The 25,580-nt window shown below is 35.0% G+C and overlaps 1 protein-coding gene across 7 annotated transcripts in view; it reads right to left on the minus strand.

The window, feature by feature from the left end:
• Nucleotides 1-25,580, minus strand: part of CACNA2D1 (calcium voltage-gated channel auxiliary subunit alpha2delta 1) — a 479,784-nt gene that overhangs the window by 27,137 nt on the left and 427,067 nt on the right. For 2 of the 7 annotated variants that reach the window (XM_027573786.2, XM_027573783.2), the window contains 13 exons: nt 24,612-24,668; nt 23,209-23,280; nt 20,833-20,894; nt 16,859-16,935; nt 15,564-15,584; nt 14,856-14,916; nt 8,779-8,876; nt 5,111-5,198; nt 3,965-4,027; nt 3,226-3,329; nt 2,239-2,325; nt 803-870; nt 383-421 (listed from right to left, as the gene is read on the minus strand). In XM_027573786.2, the coding sequence (XP_027429587.1) occupies nt 383-421; nt 803-870; nt 2,239-2,325; nt 3,226-3,329; nt 3,965-4,027; nt 5,111-5,198; nt 8,779-8,876; nt 14,856-14,916; nt 15,564-15,584; nt 16,859-16,935; nt 20,833-20,894; nt 23,209-23,280; nt 24,612-24,668 (897 nt within the window). Of the gene's footprint in view, nt 1-382; nt 422-802; nt 871-2,238; nt 2,326-3,225; nt 3,330-3,964; nt 4,028-5,110; nt 5,199-8,778; nt 8,877-14,855; nt 14,917-15,563; nt 15,585-16,858; nt 16,936-18,767; nt 19,020-20,832; nt 20,895-23,208; nt 23,281-24,611; nt 24,684-25,580 lie in introns of those variants that run through there. The other 5 variants (XM_027573790.2, XM_027573784.2, XM_027573785.2 and 2 more) reach the window with 4 other exon arrangements.

Genomic DNA, 25,580 nt, shown 5'->3' on the forward strand with positions numbered 1-25,580 from the left:
AAGAAAAAGGAAGACTGCCCTTATAACCAGTAAAGGCCACGTGGATTAAAACTGCCCATTCAGGGGCACCTGGGTCGCTCAGTTGGTTTTGTGTCTGACTCCTGATTTTGGCTCAGGTCATGAGGCTGAATACAATTGAGATTGTAGAGAAGAGAGTCTAGACAGAAACAGGCTTTTTAAAAGACCTTAACATGCGAGTATTTTTAAAAATAAGGTTAGGAATTATAAGCATATAACTCAAATTCTTATCTATAGGTTAGTTCAAGATTCCACAAAATAATAATTTTAGCGTTTATTTAAAAATTCCTGCATTTTTAGCATTAAAGTCTTAGCAATAGTAACACAAAAAATTACAGTTAAAAATTTTAAAGAGTTTTCTTACATCACTGTTCCTTTTGCAGTCACAAACTGGACCAGCACACTGAAAGACAAAATAATACAATTATTGCCACACATTTTTACTTTAAAAGAATGATTACATGATATACTATTACCAGGTTTAAAATCTTAGAATAATCTATCAAGTCTAAAAGTAAGATTAAATGACAGTCTACCCATCATAAAAAAGTAATAGTTTTATCTTTATAAAATATCAAATAGCTATCTAGTATTTCAAACTATAACACAAATATTTTTCTTATTAACTAATTAAAAAAAAATCTTTCCAAAAATAGTAATTTATAGTTCTGCTTCAATTTAGTAGCACTGAAAATTTATTTTGTCAATGTTTCTTTACTTTTGCTTTTCTCATTTGCATTTGACATGGAGTATAGCATAAACAGTTTTTAAAAAATTATCTTACCGGATCCCTGATTGATGTTTTGGTGAAATTCTCTATCCAAGAATTTACATCAATTTTAATTCCGACAACTGAAAAATGATGTAAGGAAAAATTGACACATTTAAAAAGTATGGCTGTGATTCTTAGTATCTATTTTTCCTCTCACATTTGAATATTCCTGGCAGGCAAATTTAAGTTTATTGAGATTAAATTAATTTCAGCTATACACTGAAAAGTTGATTTAAATTAATTTAAAAAGTTGCAATTTTAGTTAGGAGCCATATAATATTCGCTATATGGTAATTTAGCATTAAATTCGGGTTGAATCTCATGTTTATTAGAGAGATCTATTTCTTGGAATTTTCATTAAGAAGTAATGCTAATGGCTCTTAAACTATTAAATAATTTTATTCATATATGCAACATCGTTTATCCGTTGGCCACAAGCTGGCCAATTAGCTAAAATACATAGTAAGCTAGAAAAAAAAAACAGTGGTATTGTCAGGAATAGCCTTTTCATAGGAGGTCACTCAAGTCGCTTGTTTTCAGAGGCTTCCCTAGCCCTGCCGATGCATGCACCAGGTGCTTAAGAAATGTATGTCCAGGATAGATAAGTGGGTGGGAGGGGGGAGTGAATGAGTCACTGGGAGAGTGAGTGAGTGAGTGAGTGAGTGAGTGAGTGAGTGAGTGAGCCACTGAATGAATGAGTTAGTAATGGAGTTAATAGTTGAACCAGTGAGGGGTAAAACTGCCTTCAGGGGCAGGAAGGCAATCCACCTTTTCAATCTGGCCTGAGGTGTGCTTTCTTAAACATCCAAATAGTGAATCATACAATGAAAAAAAAATTTCTACTTTATTGCACCCACTTATTCCAGCCTACTTCCAATTCCCATTGATGCTCAGTTTTATGATTTGTTTTGTATTCTGGCCTGTTTTAGCAAGAAAAGTCATTTTTCTATTTTATTGTAATTTTATTTAAAAATAAAGATTCTTACCTAATTCATTTTATCAGGCACATAGTATAGATATGCCATAACTTATTTATCTTTTCCCCCAGTGATGAAAACTTAACTCTTCCTGTTTAACTTATTACAGATATTCACATCCTTGGCTGAATATCCTTTTGTGTACTTGAAAGTATCTTGTAGGACAGACTTATAGGAAGTGGAAATGTTGGATCAATCCGGCATTTAGAACTTTGACTCCATAAGTTTGTGTCAGCATTGTATAAATATACACACTTTGAAAATCCCTCACCTCTATACAGTATCAACTTTATTATTCCCCAATCTCAGAGGTAACTATTTGTATTTTCCATTTTTAAAAATTTGCATGTCTGTCTTTATTTTGCTTTAGGCTTTCTGATGACCTTCCTGGTAAGTATTGTGAAATTTTACTATAAATATTAGGTCACATTTAATTTTGGTCATGTGTATGTATACAATATACATCCTTACCTGCAGGTTTAAGAAGTTTTCCTTGGATATATATTTCTACAGCTTTGCTTACCATAATGCCTGATTCATAAGCACCAGGTCCGCTTTCTAAAAAAAGAAAAACAACAGAAAAGGAAAACAGGCCTGTCCAGACACATCAAATGGTGAATTTCTCTTAATAGGTGAATAGTGTTTTGCGGAAGTATTCTAGAATAGAGGTAACAAGGAGGTGTGTAGTCCTCTCTTGCCTCTTTTTTCTCTAACTACCAGGCTCACTGGAGTGTCCATGAGTTATTTTGAATGAACTGACTTGGGGGTGTGAATTATTCAGCTGGGCTTCATCTACCTTCACAACAAAATGGATGCATGCCAAATCTCTGCTTCATGACATTTGCTAAAATACTGGGGAGGCCGCTGAAGTGAAGTGGAAAGATTGTTCTTAGAACCCAAAATGGCCTTTGCATTTTAGAAGACCGAAGTTCCTGGACAAAACTCCAAAATTCTCTGAACTTCAGTTTCCCCTCTTGTGAACATGAGGATGAATAACACCTCCCCCGAGAGAGGCTTGGGGATTAAATTAGGAAGGTTTTGGGACAGAACCCAAGAAAATATTTTAAAATGTGGGCTATTGATAATTTTCATAAATAATACATTGAACTAAAACTGATTACCTGATGAATTACATTTTTTAAAGTCACTAAACATTCATCACCTATTTGCAGTTCGTGAAACAAAAGATTATCTACATGTGTTTCTATGTATTACGCATGCCTGTAGATATGCTATCTCTTCATTACTGGCTGTTTCCTGTGTAGGCATTTTACCTCCTCAACTAAATGAATGCTTTTGTCTTTCCAATGTCATGCATAGAGTATATATTGAATAAGGATTGTTCTGAGCAATTAACTTAAAATGCATGGTTTTGGCAGGGGGGGAGCAGGTAGGAACAATAATTCATTAAAAAAAAAAAGAGGAAATTGAGAATGCTGAATTCCAAGTAATACTTACTGTTAAAGTAGGGAGCAGTGAAAACATAGTTATCATTATCGAGACTCCTTTTATAGAAGCTGTCCTCATATGTTTCTGGGTTTTCTTGCCAGTTTTCTCCAGCCCTAAGGAGGAAATGGCTCATCATTTTTATTCTCTAATCTGCCTGATAACCTACTTTGCCGTGAATATTGTGAAATTTTACAGAAATGCCTACATCTCAGGTATGTCTAAGAAAGTCAGTGGTAATTGATGGTGTAAATGATACTCGTTAATAAGCAATATATCACCGTAGAATGATACTGAGAGTCAGAAAAAGCTCTTAGTTTTACTCTGCAGGTAATTATGTACAAGTCAGTTAATAGTAATAAGCCTTCCCAGGCTGCTTTACAGACTGTTCTGGAGATAAGAGATAAGATCCATTGAAGAACAGTGAAAACAATGATGCGCTATGAATGTATTGCCAATAGACTATGACCGTTATGTTCATTTAGGTTAGCTTGTGTCTAGAGGCAAAAAATCTTTTAAATTTTGCAATAAACATCCAAAATATCCAAAAGTATAGCATTTTATATTAGCTATAATCATATAGCATTTTTAAAGAAATAGGGGATTTTTTACTATTGTAAATAGGTCAGTGACTCCATTTTAATCTAAGAATCAGTTTCTCCACATAATGGCTTCCTTATCCAGTAATGTACACAACCTCAGAGTCGTCCTTTGTAATGTACTGATTTCTACAGACCTTATTTGAACTTACTCTTTGGGATAAACTCTGGTAATCCCTCCATCAGTCACAACAAACCGTGCTTTCACTCCCTTGCTAAAACAGAAGACAGAAGAAGGAAATTTTTTATTCCACTTACTCTCAGTAAGATAATAATTTAGGTGTTGACATAATAATAAATGAGCAATAATAAATAATAAATGAAATAAAATGAGTTCCTAAAATAAAGGAAGACAAAGTAAATATATCAATATATGTAAACTATGTTTTATTAGTGAAAATATCTGGGAAATAAAGGGAGGATTCTCTACGAAGACACTTCAGAGTAAGGAAGAATATAGCTGCATTTGGAATTAGCAGAGATGACAGAGGCAGCAGGTAGATCGTACATGTAGAGCCAAGAGTGAAAGTTAAGGGAAAGCTTGTGAAGAATGTGACAGTATTTGGTGTCATAAAAACAAAAGGCACAAGGTAAGAAGCAACAGGAAGTAAAGTTTCAAGGACCAGCTTCTTCGGACTGGTCAGCTTGTCAGTGATCTTGGAATCCATGCCGGAGAGCTTCACCTTTATCCTGAAACTGGAAGTGATGCACCTGGAGAGTAAGACTGGCAGGGGTGAGTTCTATGGAGAACAGACGAGGGGCTCTGGGGAGAGGAATCAGAAGCCCTAAAGGCAGAAAGAGCAGTTGCTATCATTTCTTAGAAATGGGAAATTAGGAACGTGGGTGTGAAGAAGACAGGGCAACATTGTTAGGAGAAATATTTAGCATTTGGTGACTGACTGGAAATGGAGTAGGGACTGTAAATGAGAACCATAATTGGATTTCTCAATTTATTGACTGGGTGTATGGTGGTGTTATTAAAAGGTCAATCAAGCATTCACTGGAAGCCCCATTCTATTACAAACACTGAAACACAAACACACCTATTTAATGTGGTTTGTTCACACTGCAGTGTATAAGCAGAGAAAGCTAAGTAAGTGTGAATGCAAGTTCTCAACAATTGCAAGATGTTTTTCTCAGGAAATTGTTATTAAAGATAAATGATCAACTCTAAATTTATGAGGCCTATTTTCTAAATATTTCTCGGGGAAAAGCTAAACTGAAATGCAGAATATATATATATATATATATATATATATATATATATATATATTTTATTAATAAGAACAAATACTCACATGTTTTTCTGCTTACTCCAGTAATTTTGGACAAGTTCATTTGTAAAGCCTGCATCCAGCAAGACTCTATTAATCAAATCCGTGTTACCTAACCCAGAAAAAGGATAGCCTCAATTACACCCACATAGTTTCTCCATTAAGATAATAATGAAACAAATACATTCTCTATTTGTACAAGCAACTTAGAGTGGATAATATTTCTGTGAATTACAAAATATATCCAATACTAATTTTCTGCATGTTTTTTTAATATTGTTCATCTTACCTCCTATTTTTCAGGCTATGGCCAGAATTAATAGAAAAGCCAATTCTAAATGAAAATTATTTTGTAAACTTTAAGATAAACAATGAGGAAATAGCCTTCCTCTCTCCCTTTTTTTAAAAAATAGGTTAGTATGGTGATTCTAAATGATCATAATTTAATGGACTATTTTATATATAAATATAAAACTACTTAATTTGTATAGTTTTCTGTTTGTATGTTTTGGCCAAGGAACTGAATAACTTAACACAGACCAGCACTCTCCCAAGAAGGCTTTTGGAATCTGGTGGTAATGGTGAAAGACCACAGGCTTCAGGATGTCATTTTTGGAATAACCAAAGAACATCTTAGCCCAAGTTCCTAGGTAATGGAGGGGCAGATGGCCATGACAAAGGGTCAATTAATAAACATTCTTGGAAAAATGTCACCTTTTCATCTCTCTTGGCTCCTCTGTTCCAAGCCCATGAAACTTTGAATAACCTCCAAGTATACTCTGAAACTTCACATTTTTGATAAAATTTCATTTTACTCAGGTAAGGAATATGGAGTCTTAAATATCTTATTACTACAAGAGGTGGGGAGTAGACTAGAAAACATTTTAGTTGATATTCAATATATCTTTCACCCAATTTTAAAGGATCAGCTTAATCCATATTTTAGACTTCATTTTAGGAACTATTTTTATTTTAATTTTTTTATTGTTATGTTAATCACCATATATTCCGTCATTTGTTTTTGATGTAGTGTTCCATGATTCATTGTTTGTTCATAACACCCAGTGCTCCATGCAGAATGTGCCCTCTTTAATACCCATCCACCAGGCTAACCCATCCCCCTACCCTCCTCCCCTCTAGAACCCTCAGTTTGTTTCTCAGAGTCCATCATCTCTCATGGTTTGTCTCCCCCTCTGACTTACTCCCCTTCATTCTTCCTCTCCTGCTATCTTCTTCTTTTTCTTTTTTCTTAAAATATGTTGCATTATTTGTTTCAGAAGTACAGATCTGTGATTCAACAGTCTTGCACAATTCACAGCGCTCACCATAGCACATACCCTCCCCAATGTCTATCACCCAGCCACCCCATCCCTCCCACCCCCGACCACTCCAGTAACACTCAGTTTGTTCCTGAGATTAAGAATTCCTCATATCAGTGAGGTCATATGATACATGTCTTTCTCTGATTGACTTATTTCACTCAGCATAACACCCTCCAGTTCCATCCACGTCGTTGCAAATGGCAAGATCTCATTCCTTTTGATGGCTGCATAATATTCCATTGTGTATATATACCACTTCTTCTTTATCCATTCATCTGTCGACGGGCATCTTGGCTCTTTCCACAGTTTGGCTATGGTGGACATTGCTGCTATAAACATTGGGGTGCACGTACCCCTTCGGGTCCCTACATTTGTTATCTTTGTGGTAAATACCCAGTACTGCAATTGCTGGATTGAATGGTAGCTCTAATTTCAACTGTTTGAGGAACCTCCATACTGTCTTCCAGAGGGGTTGCACCAGCTTGCATTCCCCCAACAGTGTAGGAGGGTTCCCCTTTCTCCGCATCCTCGCCAACATCTGTCGTTCCCTGACTTGTTAATTTTAGCCATTCTGACTGGTGTGAGGTGGTATCTCATGGAGGTTTTGATTTGGATTTCCCTGATGCTGAGCGATGTTGAGCCCTTTTTCATGTGCCTGTTGGCCATTGGGATGTCTTCTTCGGAAAAATGTCTGTTCATGTCTTCTGCCCATTTCTTGATTGGATTATTTGTTCTTTGGGTGTTGAGTTTGAGAAGTTCTTTATAGATTTTGGATACTAGCCCTTTATCTGATATGTCATGGAACTATTTTTATTATAGCAGAAAATGAATCACTGTGAAAAACAGTCCATTTGAAAAGTGAAAGATATAATTTACTTGCCACAAATCCTTTTAGGTCAAAGAAATGAGACCATTATTCTAATTCATAATATAAATCAATGTTGCAAGTAATTTCATAATTGCATTACTTTAATTACGTTGTAATTTTAAAATATGCCCCCTGCCGCATGCAATAAGTCAACAGGTTATCAGTATTGAGCTTTACCGTTTTACGCACATATAATCTCATTTTTATATTCCAAAACAATGGGGGATATGAAGAAGACAACTTATAGCAGAAACATTTAGGTAGGCTAAAAAATTGAACAGTGAGAACTGTAATTTTACTGATGGATTAAATACTTCCATAAAAGCAAAATTAGAATAGCCTGAACCCCTTGAAAAGAAACTAGATTTCAATCACTGATACTTTTAGTTCTACACATTATTTGATAGCATGAGCTAAAATATGATTGAGGAAACTATAAATTTTACAGCTATTTTTTTAAAGATTTTATTTATTAGCGTGTGAACAAGCTGGGGGGAGGAGCAGAGGGAAAGGGGAAGCAGACTCCCCGCTGGGCAGGGAGCCGGCCACTACTCGCCACTCAGGGCTCTGGGGCTTGATTTACCCATGACTGATTTTCAGAGTAGCTAATTCTAATGCTAGTAGCTGCAGTGAGCGGTGCTAGGAAGTTCATTCTTCTTATGAGATAAATTTAAAATTGAGAGATGGCTTCAATTCACTTTTTATAACTGAGGATGTGCTTTAACGCTTCCTGATGGAAAGGAAAATGGTTTTAAAAAAGAAAAGCACAGGGGCACCTGGGTGGCTCAGTGGGTTAAGCATCTGACTTCGCCTCAGGTCATGATCCTGGGGTCCTGGGATGGAGCCTGCTTCTCCCTCTGCCCCTCCCCCCTGCTCGTGTTTTCTCTCTCTCAAATAAATAAAATCTTAAAAAAATAATAAAAGCACAGGAGAAGAAAGAGTGAGGAAGCAGGGAGGAGGAGGAAAGGACATAAAAGTCAGTTACCGTTACTTTTTTTTTTTTCAAGTTATATTTACTAAGATAAATTGATAAAAATATGTTGTATGTTTTCCTCTATATAGCAAGAACAATGCAATGAAAAACCTTCAAAATATTGAACACTATATCTGAAACTAATGATGTACTTTAAGTTGGCTAATTGAATTTAAATAAAATAGAGGCTACAGAGTGTGTGTGTGTGTGTGTGTGTGTGTGTGTGTGTGTGTGTGTGTGTATAATCAAAATTAAGTTTCTTAAATTTGAAAAGAGCCAAGGTAAGGATACTCTATTTACATTTAAACATTTGCAGGTATCTATTACCTGGCTTTGAAAATGTGATTTTCCTTCATAAGGAAGTAAAAATTCTTTAATATATAAAAGGCCAAATTGTTATATTTTACCATTAAAAATTTACAACATAAATCAAGAAGCCAGCACACCAACACACTAATCAACCGAGTTGACCATGTTGGATATAGTAATGGTGACACTAAACAATTATTACAAATCGATCTATACTTACAGGATGGGTTGTTTGGCGTTTTTCTATCAATAAACTCATTGAAATTTAAAAGAAATTCAGTGTTGTTATCTGATATTTTAAGGTCATTGCAGTAATCTCTGAAAAAAAAAACATTTAAGACATTAGCTATGAAAATCACAACTTTAAAAAAAGCACACAGCATCAGAGGAAGTGAAAACACTTTCTTTTACTACCTCTATGACTTTGCAGGCTGTTTAATTTCTTATCTCCATTTCCTCCTCTCTATAATGAAACAACACTTTGACAATAAGGAGTGAGTAGTGTGGATAATATATATTAAGAACCTACCCTCTGGGCAACAGGTGCTCAATAAATGTTAGCTTTTGTTCTTAATGCACTATTTTCATTTTATGTTGGCGTTTCCATGTAGAAATTAACAGAGAAAATTTAAAATACTCACTACATACCAAGAATAAACCCATTCTATGGTAACATTTTTATGAGCAATTACTGTTTTAAAAAAAATAACCTAGTGAAAAAAAGTGGCACTGATCTACCTATTTGCAAATCTCTTTAATACCTGGCTTAAGTATGCCTCTACATTCAATCAACTGCAAGATTCTATTTGGGCACATGAAAAAAATGTGTTCTCCTAAAGATATGCAGCTGGAAAAGACAAGTTTTCTCTACGCTTCTCCAGTGTTGTAGCTATTCCTCTTCCTTTTTTTAATAACATACCAAAACTTGATTACTAGTAATTTCTTGGTAGTTATAATACGGAATTTGAAACAATGAACTTTTTGTACTGTTACACTAAAATTCAATGCATTATCTTACACTAAATCAATCTGATTTGTAACATCATGAATTGGTTATTTGGAAAATTTGCAGATCTGCCAAATGATGACACATTTCATTATAAGATTGAAAAATCATAATCATTAATATCATCACACTAGTCTCACCAGATAACTACTGGGAAACACTAAATACAAATTCGCCCCCAATTCTGATTTTGTGTGAAAGCACAGATTTTGTCATGAGCAAAAAACCCTGTTGTTTTCTTCAAAGTAGAAGCCTTACTTGATTTTTGAGAAAATGTTTATCAAATACCTAAGTCATTCTGTCAAAGAAAATTCTATTTCCTGAAAAAAGCACAAAGGGCACCTATTTCAGCTCTAAATTCAATCCCACAAGTGCTTTTCTTTGAGACAGCCGAGTTACTCTGGTATGCAGCAGAACTCCCATCTTCTCACTGAATATTAAAAGACATGTACTTGAGGGTAAAGCTTCAATGAAACTAGTAATTTTTACTGCTCGCATCAAGGGTATTTTAAAGTGAGACTGGCTTTTCCCCTGGCAAGAAAGATTACAATAGCTACCAGGAGCCTTTAGTGTTACTGCCTGGATTCCTGCTAAGGTATCAGCTCCTCACAGCTTTTCTACTGTCCCTGCCAAGGTCGACATGAAGAAAATAAAAACATTTACTGCTGTTTTAGGAAAACAGCTTTGACCTGGTCAGTTCTCTGAAAGGGCCTCTGGAACCCATGGGTTTTGAGACCCCGACTTTGAGAACTGCTAACCTAAGTGTTTTGGAAATTGAGAATAAACAGAAAACAATATAAATGTAAGGTTGTCATTATACTAACTAGGTTAATGCAACAGATGGGATAATCAAATATTGAAGACAGATGTGCAATTGTGTAGTGAACATTTTCAGATGCAAGGCCATCACCTAAAAAGAAAGCCTCAGAGAGTAAAGAGAAAGAGAATGTCAGAACTTCAAAAACAAACCAACAACAACAACAACAAAACCCACAAAACTTCTCAGTTTGTAGAAAAATTTAGTTTTGAGGGTTTAGAAAGGTCGCATGATTTTCACTCATTCATTACTGACAGAGTTAAAATGGACTTCTTCCCACAATTAGCATTTAACTACAGGCTATCACATACTGTTCCCTTCTCCTTCTAACTCATCTTTGAAATGTCTTTTTCATTTCGGAGAAATAGCAAAATTACTCCATTTCTTAGACCTTTCATCCCTTTGCATACCTTTTAAAGGTAGAAACAATGCTCTATACATTTATATCTTACTCAGAAGTACTGTATATTCTTCTGAGATCTTGAAATAGCAAGGAAATTTCCTAATCTGTGAAATGGGATAATACTACTAATTTACTACAGAGTTCTCTTGAGCAATAAAAATCATCATTCATGTAAAAGATTTAATACATGTTAGTTGAACTCACTGGCTTGTCCCACAAGTTGTAACATTTCCCTTCTCTAGTATTTACTCCTTCCCTAAACACATGGGCAAATTCTACTCTTCCAGTCAGACCACAATAATGGTTCATATGTTAATCCTTGCTGAACTGAATAGTCATTGCTTACAAACTGGGAACTGGAATTCAGATTTACATTTATCCTCTCTGTGAGTACTGGGACTTCTACCCTATTTTTCCACACTGTCTAACAGTAAAGCTCAGAAAGCCAGTTTGCTATTCAATAATTGGGAGAGACGAATGAAGCTGCCTAGAGAAAAACACAGATCTGAGATGGAAGGAGAGTCTTATCAATACATCACATCTAATTTCAATCTCTTCTTAGACTGTTAATGAATCAACATGTTAACATTCGGTGGGATCTTGTTCTGCCTCTAATATTCTTTCTAGCTGAAACTGGTTTTAGCAGTTTTAAGATGCTCAGTTACTTTTATTGGAAAAAGTGGTAAGATTGTAGGTATTTTTAATAATGGGTTTTAAAATATTCTTTACCTATTTATAGATTCTACAGACACCATATGTATTTATTCAGCACCTACTGTGTGCCAGGCAATGGATGGGATGTTGGGTATTGAATGGTGAGTCAAACAGGTTGAGATGTCGCTTTACTGGGGAAAGTAAATGACATAAAATGGACCGGTGCTCTAGTCGGGGAAATACAGTATTCTATGAAGCCGTCAGCAAGGATGTCTAATGCAGTGAAAATGGGAAGGAAATTCCTAGATCAAGGAGCTTTGAAGTTGGGGTTTGGGACAGAGTGGGCTGTGTCTGAGTACAGTCCAAAATAGAAGAGAAAATTAGTGGCTCGAAAGAGTTAAGGGCGGGGGGGGAACCCAGCACACATAGGAACCAAGAGAAGTTTAATGTGTTTGGAATTTAGAGCAGAGGTTGGCAAACTTTTTGTTCCAGGGCCAGATAATAAATGATTCAGACTCTATGGGCTATAAGGTCTATGCCACAACTCATCAACTCTGCCTTTGTAGTGAAAGCAGCCACGGACAATACATCGCCAAACGAGTACGGCTGTGTTCTAATAAAGCTCTGTATGAAAAAGGCAGGCTGCAGGCTATAATTTGCTGGCCCTGGATTTAAAGTATAAGGACCACACTGTAAACTGGGACCCAGTAAGGGCAGTGGCCATCTTGTGGATTTGGAAGGCATCGCCTCAAACTATCGACAACGAATAGATGGGTGGTGTGTCTGTAGACACAGAGTAACAAGAGGCCCTAAGCTACACCCTCATGTAAGCCAACTGCAGAAGAAAAGAAAATCATGAAAGAGATTGAATGTGCAACCAAAGGAGGGAGGAAGAAAACCCAAACAGTGTGTCACCAAGGAAGAGGAGGCAAAGAATTCTCCAGGAGAGTGGGATCAGCAGTATCAAACAATGAAGGAAATTCAAGCAGGAGAAGCCGCTGAGGGGCAAGGTCACTCCTGAAGCCAAGAATATGCTTTGTTAGCAGAGTTTGGTCAAAAAGATACATCTATTCCCTAGTTTCAAGAACTACCAAAAATTCAGACATCTTTATGCTGAAAAAAAATTGGTCTGAGTTACTCTTTAATTTTGTGAGCTGTCTTTGGGTTCTTACAGTAATTTCTTTAAGAAGTATAAAATGTGAGAAATGAATAATACACCATTCTGAATCTTTTCAAGAGTTTAGCCTAGATTACTAGAATTATATTAATTTGATATTATTATATGTGTCTGTGACAGACTGTAAATTAAGAACCAAGAAACGAAGAAAAACAAAGCTGGAGGCATCACAATTCTGAACTTCAAGTTACATTACAAAGCTGTAGTAATCAAAACAGTATGGTACTGGCAAAAAGAAAAACCAGACACATAGATCAACAGAACAGAAAACCCAGAAATGAACCCATGATTATATGGTCAATTAATCTTTGACAGAGCAGGAAAGAATATCCAGTGGGGAAAAAATGGTCTCTTCAACAAATGGGAGTTGGGAAAACTGAATAGCAACGTGCAAAAGAATGAAACTGGACCACTTTCTTACACTAGACCCAACAATAAATTCAAAATGGATGTAAGACCTAAATGTGAGACTTGAAACCATGTCTCCTGAGGCAAGGGAAACAAAATAAAAAATAAACTATCGGGACTTCATCAAAATAAAAAGCTTCTGCACAGTGAAGGAAAGAAGCACTCAACAAAACTAATAGGCCACCTATGGAATGGGAGATGATATTTGCAAATGACCTATCCAATACAGGGCTAGTATCCAAAATATATAAAGACTTATAAAACTCAACACCCCAAAATGAATAATCCAATTAAAAAATGGGCAGAAGACACGAGTAGACAGTTTTTCCAAAGAAGACATACAGATGGCCAAAAGACACATGGATAAATGCTCAAAATCAATTATCAGAGAAATGTTCATCAAAACTACAATGAGACATCACCTCATACCTGACAGAACGGTCAAAATCAAAAACACGAGAAAGAACAAGTGTTGGCAGGGATGTGGAGAAAGGGGAACCCTCTTGCACTGTTGGTGGGAATGCAAACTGGTGCAGCCACTCTGGAAAACAGTATGGGGGTTCTTGAAAAACTTAAAAATATAGCTACCTTACAATACAGCGATCTCACTACTGGGTGTTTACCCAAAGAATACAAAAATACTAATTCAAAGGGACACACACACCCTGATGTTTATAGCAGCATTATCCGTAACAGCCCAATTATGAAAACAGCCCAAGCATCCACTGCCTGATGAATGGATAAAGATGTGCTATATACACACACGATAGAATATTACTCAGCCATAAAAAAGAATGAAATCTTGCCCTTTGCAACAACATGGATGGAGCTAGGGGGTAGTAGGATGCTAAGCAAAATAAGTCTATTAGAGAAAGACAAATACTATATAATTTCACTCGTATGTGGAATTTAAGAAACAAACAAAGGGGGGAAGAAAAAAGTGAGAGAGGCAAATCAAGAAACAGAGTCTTAACTACAGACAACAAAATGATGGTTACCAGAGGGGAGGTGGGTGTGGGGATGGGTGAAATAGGTGATGGGGATTAAGGAGGGCGCTTGTGATGAGCACCAGGCCTTGTACGGAAGTGGTGAAACACTATACTGTACACCTGAACCTAATATCACACGGTATACTAGCTGGAATTTAAATAAAAACTTATAAAAAAAAAAAAAAAAGAACTAAGAAAAAATAAAAATAAAGAACACTCTTGATTACTGAGTATCAAATAGTTACACAAAAATAGAGGTAGGGAGCAAGAGATATATTAGGGTTAGGGAAGGGGGATTATATGAGAAATAAAATTGGGGAAGAGAAAAAATATTAATCTTAAAAATTATATGAGAAAATGTCACTATATTAAGATGCTTTCCCAGAACAGTTAGAACATTAAAAATAAATAAATCAATTATGATGTTCAGACATTCTAGCCTTATGTCTACACATACACATATATCTGTAGATATCTCAGTATATCCCCCTGTATGTGTATATATATATATACACACACATACATATAGACTATGTTTGCGTCTGTGTACTCACAAATGCACATACCCAATTCTTCACTAGTGATGGATACCACTGTTATTTCCAATAAGAGCAAGGTCTACATCTGTCTTATTCACTATTATCTCCCTGGAGTCAGAACATCGCTTGGCCTAGGGTAGTTGCTTACTGAGTGAATGAATGAATAGAATATGGTTTCAGCTTTAAAGTTACTGCTCCCTTTGGTTCCATAATTTGGCATGGGATTAACTCAGAGAACTGTTGACTGAAGGCTTACCTTTCCGTAAAAGCTATAAAAAAAATAAATAAATAAAACAAAACCAACCTTGGTGCTATGAATGTGTAGCCAGATTCTTCAAAATTATCCGGCTTCAGTGTTTCAGAATCTGCAAAGATAATGTTACAGGATTAGATAAGCCATCCAGAGGACGCATCCTGGGTTTCTATGACGATATGAAGGCATTAGAATGATAACCTAGTAAGAAAAAAATCAAAAGAGTACTTATATCCTATAAGGTCCTTAATAGTGCATAACAGAATTATAAAATCCATTTTAATTTCATAACAAAAATTAGACCAGTTCTATCAGAATAATGCTGTCTTAGAAGTTTCCCATTTACTAACCCTACCATAACCAAGGTATCTTTTGTATCAATGTTGCATCAGAGTGATTTCATTTAAAACTTCAACATAAAATTTTTATCAATATTATGGTAAAGAAAATGATTTTAATAAACTCATCAATGCCTTTAGTTAATTAGTAACATTCTTCATATTAGGTGTGAATTAATAGGTGGAAGGATAAAAGCACATGAGTATTTAAGCCTCAGAAAAAACCTAAATGTGAAATACATTGCATATGAAAACACAAGCATATTCTTTCCCCCATTTTTGCTGCTAAGGTTTGAGTGATCATGGAGGAAAATCTAGCAGATGAGAAGCACAGAGGATAATATCCAATAGGAATGGAAATACCAGTGGAAATGTCAAGTGCACTAAACAGAAAGAAATTGAGCAACAAGAAAATACTTGCCCTTCATTTTGCCCTTTTTGGCTGTGAAAATCCATCAGAAAGAGAAAGCAGGGAAACAAAAAAAAGAGGGTAAAGCAAAGGGGGTCACAAACAATATTTTATTCAATGACTTTCTTGAATAAAAATATTGTGCATAGATCAAAGGTATATTTATGTACAGCTGTAGTCTGGAAAAAAAAAAAAAGACATCTTTTTGAAGACTGGAAGGTATGTCCTGTCCGTTACTACTAGAAAACCCTCACTGTACTGTGGTGATTTCAAGGGTCTATTTTGCAAAGTGTTTAACGCAGGTGCAATGGTGACAATGTTAGCCTATATTCAGAAGCATTTACCAACCATCAAAGACCAACTAGCCATCCCCTCATTTATCAAGTGAAGAACTAGATCATGCACAGTTGCTGGTTGTTAAAAAGACCATCATATCTATTAAGTGAAAGCATAAATATAAAAGCCTAAATTTAGCACAACGAGAACAAGGATTGCAGGGAGAAAAAAGAACTGACGGGAATGAAAGAAATTATAGTTTACCTAAAGTCAGATGTAAAAGGTAAATACACACACATGCGTGCTTTTTTTTTTTCTACTTTATCATAACAAAAAATTTAGGTTCTTAGTAATAGCTGATGTATTACAAAGGATATGATGGTCATTTTACTTTACTAAATCTAGTCACCCAAAACAAAGATCACTAATGACTTAAAATACACACTAATGTTAATAATTACTCCACATTCCAAATGATGCTTTTAAAAAAAGAATCCATTTGAGTTACTGAAGACGTTATTAATTTGGATTATGAGAAGGAAGTTAATTGCCAAACAAAGCCAAAGACCAATGCAATTTAACTTATTCAAACAAAGTAGAAGATGTGGAGCACGATATTATTCTTGCCAAATGCAAAAAAAAAAAAAAAAAAGAAAGGAAAAGAAAAAGAAAAGTTAAAGCCTTATTAGCACAGCGCCATGAGTAGAGACCATGTGAAACATTTTGCACCAGCTAGCAGACCCTTAAAATGACAGCAACAGAGAGCACAGCACTGCAATGATTCTATGAGCACAAAGCGAGGCAGGGTAGGGTGGTGGGGATGCCAGTGAGACTGGGTACCTGCTCATATTCTATCCACGTAGAATATTTCTTGTTCCTTGCATGTTTGGAATGGGTTAGAATCATTGCTGCAGATTTGGTAGTAACACCTACTAAAATGTATAGGCCTTGGGCATTCTAAAATCTAGACAAATTTATACATCTGATACTAAGAGATAAATAGACTCTGGGGTCGCTTTCATAGTACTTACATCTGGCCTGAGTTATTGTCTCTTCTATTTTGGCTTTTATATAGTAAAAACTGTAGGTTGGTAATACCAAGGCCAAACTGCAATAGAAACAAGAGAAGCATAAACACAAACAACTTAAAAAAAAAAAAAAAGACACATCCAGTTAATGGAAAATCTAAGGATCTTCCTCGTGGGAAAGAAGAGACGTATTACTGTGACAGGAAAATGCATTCAGCAAATAAAGTACTTTATTCGGTCTTGCGATCCAGAATCTTCCAGTTCTCTACGTTGTAGGGAATCAGAAGACACACAAGGAAAATAAGCTACTAAATGTGCCCATGAATTAGCTGAGAAAGAAATGTCATGTGTACTCTATTTCCCGGGAAGTGTACTGAAATACTTTGAGTGTTGAAAAGACAGAGAATATTACGATTCTGTTTAAAGAAAATAAATACTATACTAATTGGATACCCCTCCTTCATGAATTACACATCATGTTCAAGTACTCTGCAGCAAATGTACACTATTTAAAAAGTACAGATGTAAAGTATCATTATTTTTATGACAGTGCATAAAATCATCTGAAAAATACCTCCTTTGAGGGGTTAAATACCTCCTATCTGAAGACTTTAGTTTTGAGGCAAATTCCCTGGTGTCTGCTGGTAAGAAAATTCAGATGCACTAAGAAAGACTGTCTGCTCATCCTATTGGTTCTCATAGCGTAAAGCAGTTTGGAGTATTTGAATATTATGCAGTTTGAAATAACACAACTGCTTATATGTAATTCTTCCACCCTTGAGATCGCTAATATATTTATAGTGTAGGACATAACTATTCCATATCCACATTTACGCTTGCAAATGACCTTCGCTATGCTTTAGTACCGACGGAAACTTACAAACTAATGGGTACAAAAAATGAGGGCAGAAGAAGATTCCCAGGGAACTAAGTATTTTCAAAAAGTGACACTTGATTAATGTGACCAAATGAGTCACTCGGCACTCATTTTTAATATTTAATCGGAAATTTCCCAATGCACAGGCAAAGGTGTGTGTTTCTAGGCTTCTGAGTATTTCTGCATATTTGCAGATCTTCTTTTAAATCACTCAAGTTTCACAGGCTTTTGAGAAGGGCACCCAAACTATAATCTCATTATTTACTTTTTTTTTAATTGGAAAATACAGAACAGGGGGAAAAAAAATAAAATTCCAGGTTTTCCTTCTCATGACTATATATGTTAAAAATTCACTCTACAAAGGGGAAAAAAAAGCAAGGGTTGATTTCCTACAATTTAATTACGCAGTCAAGATAGCAAAATGAGTGGATGCTTGTTACCTCCAATTCCTACATCTTTCTCCTTCATTAAATAATTCATAGACTGTCCTTATGGGAAAAGGTCAGAGAAATAAAATGTTATGTAGATTTAATGAAAATCTCTTCGTTCATTTTATACGTAACTTCCTTTAAGTGGAGGCAGAGATTAAAATTAAAATAAGCACTGCAATTAGTCTGAAAGCAAAATGACCTTTCATGATTCACTTGCCATTTATAAAACGTAGAGTAGAATTACTGAGCATTTGAAGATTGTCTCCTACAAATTCCTCTCAAGGGAAATTAGGACATTTTTATTGCTCCATCAGCATTTATTGCTAAGAGAAACTTCTAATTAAACCCGATAACGTTGTATCATGTGGCTGCTAGAGTGTCATTCTCTAAACTTGGGTTACATCTCACGTACCATAAAAATAGTGTTGGAACGCATGAGGAACACAATGGAAGTTTTAAAATTGACATATCAAATATACATTTTATTGGCCTGCATGTCTCAGGTTGTTATTAAGAGCTATACTTCATTTTATAGAAAAATACAGTCACACTTAATTTACTTCCTTCTCAAGGCAATGGTTCTTTCTTCAACTTCTAGCAGATAAGATCTTTCCCAACATTTTGAGTCAATGATGTTGTCATATGCAGTGTTTGCCATCTCTCTCCATATAAAACCAACGGACCAAGGCTGCTTTATTTTCTCCTAGGGATTAAAGCCTAAGAAAGCCAGCGGGCACCAGGTGGATGGAAGAGACCATGCAATGTTTTTGTGACTCACATACACATGGGTAACTTAGTTAAATGGGATATAATATCCTTTTCAACTCAATCATGTCTCTATAAAATGAAATTCTTCCTGAAAAAAAAGAGCAGTTTATAAACATAATTAATTACTATAATTCAACTGTGATACCTGAATTACATCAAGGCTTACAAAGACAGAAATCACTAAATGAAATGTGGAACTTTGGTCATTAAGTCAAAACACGCCATTTCTTTTTCTTCTTCAACATAGATGTAATATTTTGCTCTACACTGTTATTTGTGGATTTATTTGTACAGTGATTCAGGGAACTACTTATAATGAAAACAGACTGAATCTGGCCCTAAGTTGTACATTTGGGTAGGGAATATGTGAGGAAAACATGCCGAAGTGGGGAAGTTGGGGCTGTTCAGAGACCAGTGACTATTTGGGGAGGGAGGGGAGACACATGACAGGCACACTGGCTGGGAGAGAAATGTGAGATGAGAATATGTGACTTGGAATCCCAACTTAACTCGGAGGAAAATGGGAACAGAACGAAGGTTTATGAACAAGGAGTGACACACTCAGAACGGGGGTATTAATCTGGCCACATTTGGTCCCATCACCGGGTGTGTGAGGGAAAGGGGTCAAATGTAGGGGACATTTGTGAAACTTTTAGAACATTTTTAAGCAAGGTATGGTGACAATTAAAAACTATGACTGCCATTATTGTTGACTCATTGTCAGGATTGAAGGGATCCAGTTTTGTCTACTTTAGAATTTGTTCATCTAAGAAAAAAGGTAAGGAACACTTTCCCACACAGTGAAGAGAAGATAGACTGAGGGTTCAAGTACCAAAAAACTCATCTATTGTCAATGCTATTTCAGTGCGGGCCATAGACCTGGCTCATCTGCAAACTCTCTATTACCAGCTCAGAACCAGTTAAATAGAGAAATTTGAGACCAAGCATTTAGAAAAATTTTCGATAATTTGGCAGACTAATTCTAAAGCTGTGAAATCTAATAATAAAAATTTTAAGCTTGCATTTTAAAATCTTTTTTAAGGGTGATTTAGTAAATAATTTTTGTTTTGTGTAAGTGTGGGTATGTCAAAAATAGTATGAGAAATAGTGATCTATATGAATGTGCGAGTGATTGACAGTGAGCCAGAAAATGAAATCTTATAGGAATGAGAGGAAGATGATGTAAGATTCAGAGATGGGGATTTTAGAGAAGAGGAAGAGAGAATGAGTAACAAGAAGGAAATATTCCTATCAACCTCAGTATTATGAGCATGGGGGACGTAGGACCGCAGGGAAAGCTACTCAGAAGAGTTAGACCAGGAAAGCGAAGGAAATGCTCAGCGAGTGAAGAATGGAGACTTTTCAAGGCACTATAGGGTATTAGTCCGTCCAGCTTTCCAAGGCCCTGCCCATTGGTGTGCTCAGGATATCACAGACTTGCCACTCATGGGGGAAAATTGTGTCAACTGAGCATTTTATATCAGATCATATTACGATGTGACAAGTGTTAAGTTAATCTGCTACCTAAATATAAATAATGTAAACTGACAATTTAAATGAGGAAATTACTGGAAGTGATGACTACAAACTTTAGGGGGTTTGGTCAACATTTACTATTGCTAACATACATATGCAAAATGATCAAATGGACTTACATCACACAGATTTTCATTTCTAAATTTTATATTCCTAGTTTTCCATCTTTCCCATTTTGAAAATCAGAGTGATAATTTTAGTACATTTTCACAATGGAAAGAATAACTTTTCTGTTTTAATTACAATGAAAACAGTTTCTGAAAATGCAAGGACTTAATATTTATCTACTGCAAAAACTACTAGAAATAGGCGAAAGACACTCAACAGAATACTCTTGTATACAATACACATTTAAATCTAGTTACCTGTAATCTGTGCCATTCACAGGAGTCCATGTGTATGTCCTGTTTCCTTTGTCAATGTACCTCTACAAAAAAAGTTTGATATGGTTGTTATCATCTTATGAAATCTATGTGAATTTATATGAAAAGCTGAACCCTAAAATCTGTTTATAAATTCTGTGGTCATTCAATACCCTCCTTCACAAATGTCTGATCTATTCTACATTTATTTGTTCTGTTATGGGTGGGATTTGTGTGCGTGTGTATCTGTGTGAGTAAAGCAAAATTTTAGGACAAAAATAAATAGCTGCATCATGACTTTTAAAGACTTTCAAGTGCAAAATCATTTTCTAAAAAATAAATTTTAATAATAACACAGGACCAGGATATATTAGATAAGCCTCAGATATTTCCACATACTAGAGTGTGTTTATGAGAAATTGGCAATATCAGGACGTCAACACACTGTTTCTAGATCCAAATGTATGGTTAGCATATTACTGTTCTTATTAACCCACTGTTACAGCATTTATCACAAGAGACTAATTACTTGGTACCACTGGAGGTCAGAAAAACAACTAAATCCACCAGGGAAAGGAAGCACAGAGCTCAATACCTTGATGAAAACAGAATCCTTCATATGTCACTACTAAATACTAGTAAATAAATTATCATTCTTCTTCCATTAGGTATAGTCATGGCATATATGCATCTTCACAATTTTTTAGTTCGCTCCAGATTTATCATCCTCACAGAACAATAATTTTCACTGAAATGTTACTTGGTTTTAGGCAGTACACTAACCACTTTATAATCATTGTTTAATTTAATCAACTCCTGGACAAAATACATTCTTTAATTTACTGATGAAATAAAAATACATAAATCTTCTGAAAAATTTAAGTTGGCAGGATGAAGGAAAATGTATGATGCCAAATTCATTTTATAACAACCATACATGTTGCCTTATATGTCAAATACTCCTCTGGTTTACTCAACGTGTGTGGAGGATGGAGGGAGGGAGAACAGGAATTGGTAAGGAGATTTTTGCACTAGTAAAATTCTTAAAAAAGAAATACTGTTCATGTATTTTATACCACTCATAAAAAAACGGCAAATTAGTGTTGTTCAGCAAGTTAAAAAATAGTATATCAGATTAAGAAAATAAACATACAAGATAATGTTTTCTTTCAATATTATTAATAAGAAAAGTCTACAGGGGGTTAGATTATTAAGAAAAGTCTACATATTGGTTAGAAGAATTTACAGCAAACTGAAGGAGGAAAACATCAATGTGACTTAATACAAACAAAATTAATTTATAAGTTGAGGAAAGAATGTGTAGGTCAAAGAGTTCTTGGCAGAACAACATGGAAAAGTTGGTAGAGCTGCTGAATGGTTTACATCTTTCCTCAAGGAGTGAGCGGGTAAAGAGCATGGCTAAAATCTAAGTAAAGAGAACTGAAGTTTCAACAATAGACTGAAATTGACACACACACACCCCCACCCCTCCTCCTGTCTTCTGGTAATGGGAACTCCTAATGATATTACATGAGAAAAGCCAAGTGCTAATGAAGGATCCTATTTGGAGCCTAGCTCCATCTTAGAAAAAGATCTGCTGAGGAATTCAAAAGAAATGTATACATTTAAAAAGCATGGCACTGTGAGAGAAAGGGTATAAGTTATATAAAAACATTTAAAATTTCCAGGCTCCAAAGCCTCTGGATTCCATGTATTTTTCAAACACTCAAATATATGAATGTCTGTCTATTTACTCCACATGAGACTGATAATGGATAGACACGCTGCTCGTATACAGAGGTCTTCCTCAATATAAAATATGTTTATTGTATATTTGTACCAACAATTTATGGGTATAATTGTGTTACCCCTTAATTTCAGATTTAAATGCAAGGAATTATAACAATGTACATAAATAGTGAAGGAAGATAAGCTAAACAAAAGTAAACAAACAACCAAAAAAACCCAAACCAATATATGAAACTCAACAATTAGAACATGTGCATGCACAAATTTAACACATATAACTATTAAATATTAACTTCAATTCTGCATGATTGAAATGGCCTAAAAGAACATGCCACAACATTAAATTGGGTGCTCTATTTTCTATGATGATAAAAAATGGAGACATAAAATATAATTTTCAAGAACATCTGTTAATAATGTAAAACATCAAGAAACCTAAAGCAAAATGTTTTACAAAAATTAAAGAGTTACAAATATATTAAAAATACCCTTCAGCAAAGAAGGCCTTAAAAACATATGTTTACTTGAGACATCTGTTTTACAAACACTGCTTTAATGGGAAAGACAAACTACCAATATCATTACTGATCTATACATTGTATTTAAGAGTAAGCTTGACTTAATTCTTACCTCATCTTGAGATTTAACCAGAGTTCTAAATGTTTTTTCTCCATTCTCTCCGTCGATCATTTTATTTCGAATCTACAGGAAGATGCAAAAAGTGATTTGTTTCAAGTATTCAACTGACTACCAAAGGATGATTATTAAAGTACTGGGTTTGCGAGGTTTATAGCTTGCAAAGGTTATAGCTACTTTAGAACAGACTGAATAAAAATAGCATGGTTGTACCAGTAGTTGTAGTTGTTCTTTGGTAATATTCTTTTAAAAGTTACCACATTATAGTCATTTTAACATGTTTTAAAATAATAAAGGTATCCTTAATTAAGTATCTTCACCTAGTCATTAATTTTTGAAATATAATTAATGAAAGAGTGGTCAATTACTTGATGAGACTGATTGAAAGGAAACTGAACCATAATAGGTTATATTACAGTCACTCAGCGGCATGAGGGTCCAAAGACTGAGCTCGGCAACATTACATGATCCTGCTCTATCATTTCAAAGCAATTTATAACAAACATTCGTTAAACACCTATGACATCCCAGCACTGTGCCTTGGCCTTGGGTAGTAATAATAATTAAATTCTGTTGTTCTACAAGGAGGGAGTCAATGTGTAAAATGTGTAAAGCAAGTGCATATTAAAACACACTGTGACAAATTCTGAAAAATACGGTGGCCTTTGCATGGATGAGAAGTTAATCCGTTTACAACAATCTTAAAAATCTTTGCCCTGAACTGCAAGAGCCTGGTTCAAATTCTAGTCCTGCTACTTCCTGGCTGAATAATTGGACACAAGCCGTTTAACCCCTCTGGACCTAAAACATACCATCAGTACGACAAGTAATGATCGTATAATAATAGTATCTATTTCAAAGGCTCTTGAGAATCCATGATTGACACACATTATGTACTTAATAAATGTTATTTTTAATTATCATGGAAGATCCTCTCAGAGGAAATGACATGCGATTTTGGTTCCGAAATAAAATAGAAATTTTCTGGGTTAAGTGTACTAAGAAAAAAATGGCAGCTTTTCTCCTCATGTTGCTTATTGGGTGGTTGGATGGTTAGATTCCTTCCAACTTTTCTTTCAACTCTATAGCAATGTCCTCAATCTCTATGTTGTGTAGTGAAATGTACAAGTTCCATTTGTACTGAAATACATAAAACATCTCTACCTATGGAATGAGAAACAAACTAACGTCATGCCCAACTTGAAATATTGATTCCTTTCCATATGACCATTTGGATGAGAGAACCCAGGATCTAGAAATTTTAAAGGCCAAGAACATTCATCACTGTGTACATAGTACCTAGGACAGAAGCTAACACAGTGAAGCTGCTCAGTGCATTTGTGGAATGGATGAGACTCGGCATCTGACCTGAGAGTACTGTTTAGGTATACACTCACCTCCACCTTAATGTCATTCTCTAATTCTGCATCAAGGAAATCCAAAGTTACTGGCTCCTGAGATTTGGGGTTCTACACAGAAAATAATAATAATTAAGCATATACGACAATGTAAAATGATGCTGCATAAAAATAATTTAATATATATTCAAATATGAAGATAATTCCATAGATGTTACTTACCTAAGGTATATTAAATAGCTACCTAAACATATACAGGTTTCATATACATTTATTTTAAAATAACAATAAATAGGCTAGGGATCTGAGCTTTAGGTGTAACGGGAAAATTTTAATTTACCACCAACTGAAGGCAGTTTCATTTCGAATGCTGTGTTAGATACTACATTTTAAAATTATAAGTTCTGTGGGAATAGGACAATTGAGGGTCCACTCACAACTTTCTTTCCTTTAATTAGGATGGGAAACGAGCAAAATAAAGCCATGTGGATAACATATCTGGCAATTAGACAAAAGCAACATATACGTAATACACACTATATTCTATAAAAATAAATTATATGAGGGAAATCTTTTAAAAACTATGTTTGAATTTGCTAAGTAAAACTAACTCTTCTAAACATAGTCTTCATAAGATGCATAAAAAAAATCTAGGTGTGCTTCAAATATTTGAATTTCAGAAATGTGACATTATATTTTAATATGTTAAATTAAATTTTATGAGATAAAATTTGTGGTCAAGTCACAAGCACTTGAATAAAGATAAGCTATTGTAATTAAAATCTAATTAAAATAATAACCCTTGGGTTCACTAAAGAGTCTCCTGCTTTAATATCTCCTACTGCTTCTTCTTGCTGGTGTGCAATAATAAGGACAATTAACTGGGGAACAAGGCAGATTCTTATTTTTACATAAATATATCAAAACTGTTAGCCTGGCTAATTTACCTCAGATAACATTTAAAAAAAATTTTGTCAATCATAAAATGAACTTACTCAATTATTTGAT

This window comes from Zalophus californianus, chromosome 12 (assembly GCF_009762305.2).
Source record: "Zalophus californianus isolate mZalCal1 chromosome 12, mZalCal1.pri.v2, whole genome shotgun sequence".
Classification (NCBI taxonomy): Eukaryota; Metazoa; Chordata; class Mammalia; order Carnivora; family Otariidae; genus Zalophus; species Zalophus californianus.